The sequence below is a fragment of the Aplysia californica genome, unplaced genomic scaffold, assembly GCF_000002075.1.
Source record: "Aplysia californica isolate F4 #8 unplaced genomic scaffold, AplCal3.0 scaffold00137, whole genome shotgun sequence".
NCBI lineage: Eukaryota > Metazoa > Mollusca > Gastropoda > Aplysiida > Aplysiidae > Aplysia > Aplysia californica.
The window spans coordinates 1,132,895-1,135,784 of NW_004797407.1; the positions used below are offsets into that span (position 1 = coordinate 1,132,895).

The following is a 2,890-nucleotide window of genomic DNA, read 5'->3' on the forward strand; positions in this document are numbered from 1 at the left end:
CTCCCACCCGCCTTGTGCCCTGATATATGAACAGGCTGACAACCTGGCCTGGATCATCATCGCCGCCCTACTAGGCACGCTCATGCTAGGACTGCTCACCTTCATGCTGTACCGCTACTGGCCCATGTGTGTGTCCACCTGTAGCAAGATCAACTGTCAGAAACGGTGCTGCAAGACCAGGACCAAGCTCAGGTGATGCATCAATCAGTTAAAGACATTAATTAATTAATAATGAATTTATGAACTAATGATGTATTGATTTGAGGAATTAATTAAATAATTATGAGTTCGTGAATTAATGAATTTGTGAATTTGTGAACTATTGAATTAATAAATAATTGAATTAATGAATTAACGAATGAATTAATTATTGAAATGAAATAAATACAACAAACAAATAAATAAAAGAATATCATAAATTTTGCTTAGCATAATTCCTCGCTTACTCGAAAACTCTGCTATGCGCTTTAGAATCTATTCACATTATATTGCCTCAGCAGACCCGATAACATTCTGAAACAATGCCATGATTAAAGGGTTTTATGAAAAACAGGGCTACTGCCATGATTTGTTGTAGAGATGGACTTATCCTGATTTTCACTTGACCCTTCAATTGTGTTTCTCAATTGTTTTGATGCATTCATGAAAGTTTCTGCCTTGGGCTCTTACAATATTTACTAAAGCTGTGAGTACATAATATTCAATTATGGACCCAGGACACAACCTTGGGGCACCCCACAAAACAATGGAATTTTGAAGCCTTCTGTGCCACTGACACAAATTGATTGAGTGGGATCACTCAAATATGATGTAAACCACGCAAACACGTCCTAGAAAAGCTAAAAGTTTTACGTGAACTTTCCAGAAGGATCGATTGGGCATTCATAACAAACGCTGCACTGAGGTTTGAAAGTGCAAGGACAGATCTACTTTCGACACTGTTGTCAAGGGCAGTCAAAAAAGGCGTTTATGTCACGACGTGGTGGAATCAGGCGCTCGTCAGTTTGCGAGCATGTGGAATTATTGGTTTAATTTAAAAACGTGTTTATTTGTCTAGCTTCTAGCTTTAAATGAAAAAAATACACCTCTGTCTTGAATAGAAGTCCAGATATTTACGATTGAACGAGATGGTGGCCACTTGGTTTCCGAGGCCAATTTAGAGAGAAATGGCAGCCAAAGTGTGTGGCTTTTAAAGGTTGTGAGTCCTTGGAAACTATTGTCTTACATTAGTTGTGTCTCTAATGGACTTTATTCTGTTACATCCACACAGAACTGTGTTAATAGAGATTAAAGGCGTTCAGCCAAAAAAGTAGCAATTAAATACACATTGCGAGACAGACAGAAAAATGCTTACTTCTTCGATTTCATTATTTTAATGAGCGTCTTATTTCACCATGATGCCTCATACTTTGTGTTACCTCCTGTCACAGGCCCATGAACCCGGTAAAGAGAAGACCCATCGAGAAGATCACACCAGCCCGTCGGCCACCGCCACCCGCCAAGTATGTATTCATCCTTTTGTGTGTGTGTGTGGGTGTGTGTGTGGGTGTGTGTGTGTGGGGTGTTTGTGGGGGTGGTAGAAGAGAGAGAGGCGATAACAATTTTCCTTACAATTTCTTCTTTGTATGGTGAGACAAGACAAAGCAAAGCCTTTTAGACTATCTAAACTGTATTTATTGATTGGCGAGAAAAGCATTACACTTCTAATAATAGTAACAATGGTTCTGTTATGAGAGGGCTCCCTTCCTTCTCCTAAATGATCGACATTCTCTTGATGAGGCCGGAAAATATATAATAATATTTTATTTCTTTATACGCTGATCAGTACTTATCTCTTCTTCTGCTAACTAGTCCGTCTCTTTAGTAATCAAAATATAAAATTATTTCAAACATAATTATAGAAGTCAGAAAAATGAAGGATTTAAATGATTTTGAGGTCCTTTCAAGCAAAAATTAGAAAAAAAACCCACATACATGAAACAAAAACAAAAAACAATAAAGATGGACTCAAGCATAATATTAATAATTATTCAACCCAGTTCAGATCATAACTCTTGATTTCAAGCTATTGAGTCATTTCATTCAATGCTGTCTCGTGTTGTCTCCTATAAGCTCTTCTTTAATTTAGCAAGAGGTATCGTAGACACTGTTATTTTTGTAACTGTCAATAAATTGTTGAAATTGTCCAAGACGGCCACAGATTTTTTTAGGAAAAAAGGTGGGTGGTTGGCGGGTGTTCTGGTGTGGTTTGCTTCTTCTTTCCTATCAAATATCTATCTACCTTCTTTTTTGCATTTGTTACTTTCTTGTAACACCTCTAATTTTCGGCACTCATAATATGACTTTATTTTTTTTCAAGTGCCATAAAACTCTTACAAAAAAAAGAGGAGAAAAGGGGTTGTCTTAGACAGGTGGTCGTTTTGGAGAGTGTCGTTACCCAGAAAGATCCCAAGGAGAGAAGTTGGAAGTGGTCGCTTGTACAGGTGGTTGTCTTAGACAGGTGGTCGTTAGAGCAGGTTTTGACTGTACTGTTAACAATGTTTGTTTTGTTTTGTTTTGGTTTTTTTCATCAGGCCTGAGCCGGAAGTTCCGGAAGCTCCCCCGCCTCCTCCTGGGCCTGGCTTCTTGTTTGGCTTCTGGAAAGAACGTGAGTGGTGTCTGGTAGATGTGTGTGTGTGTGTGTGTGTGTGTGTGTGTGTGTGTGTGTGTGTGTGTGAGTGTGTGCTTGTGTGAGAGTGTGTGTGTTTGTGTGTGTCTGTGTGTGCTCTTTGAGAGAGGAGAGAGAGAGACAAAAAGAAAGAGAGATCGAATGAAACACATAGAGAGAGAGTGAGTGAGGGAGAGAGAGAGAGAGAGAGAGAGAGAGAGAGAGAGAGAGAGAGAGAGAGAG

At 39.1% G+C, this 2,890-nt stretch overlaps 1 protein-coding gene across 1 annotated transcript in view; it reads left to right on the top strand.

Moving 5' to 3' along the window:
- Window positions 1–2,890, top strand: part of LOC101854790 (cadherin-related family member 2) — a gene marked incomplete in the record, with an annotated part of 31,674 nt that overhangs the window by 25,654 nt on the left and 3,130 nt on the right. Inside the window, 3 exon segments of the mRNA XM_035969328.1 lie at window positions 35–192; window positions 1,431–1,502; window positions 2,574–2,647. Of these exon segments, the coding sequence (XP_035825221.1) occupies window positions 35–192; window positions 1,431–1,502; window positions 2,574–2,647 (304 nt within the window).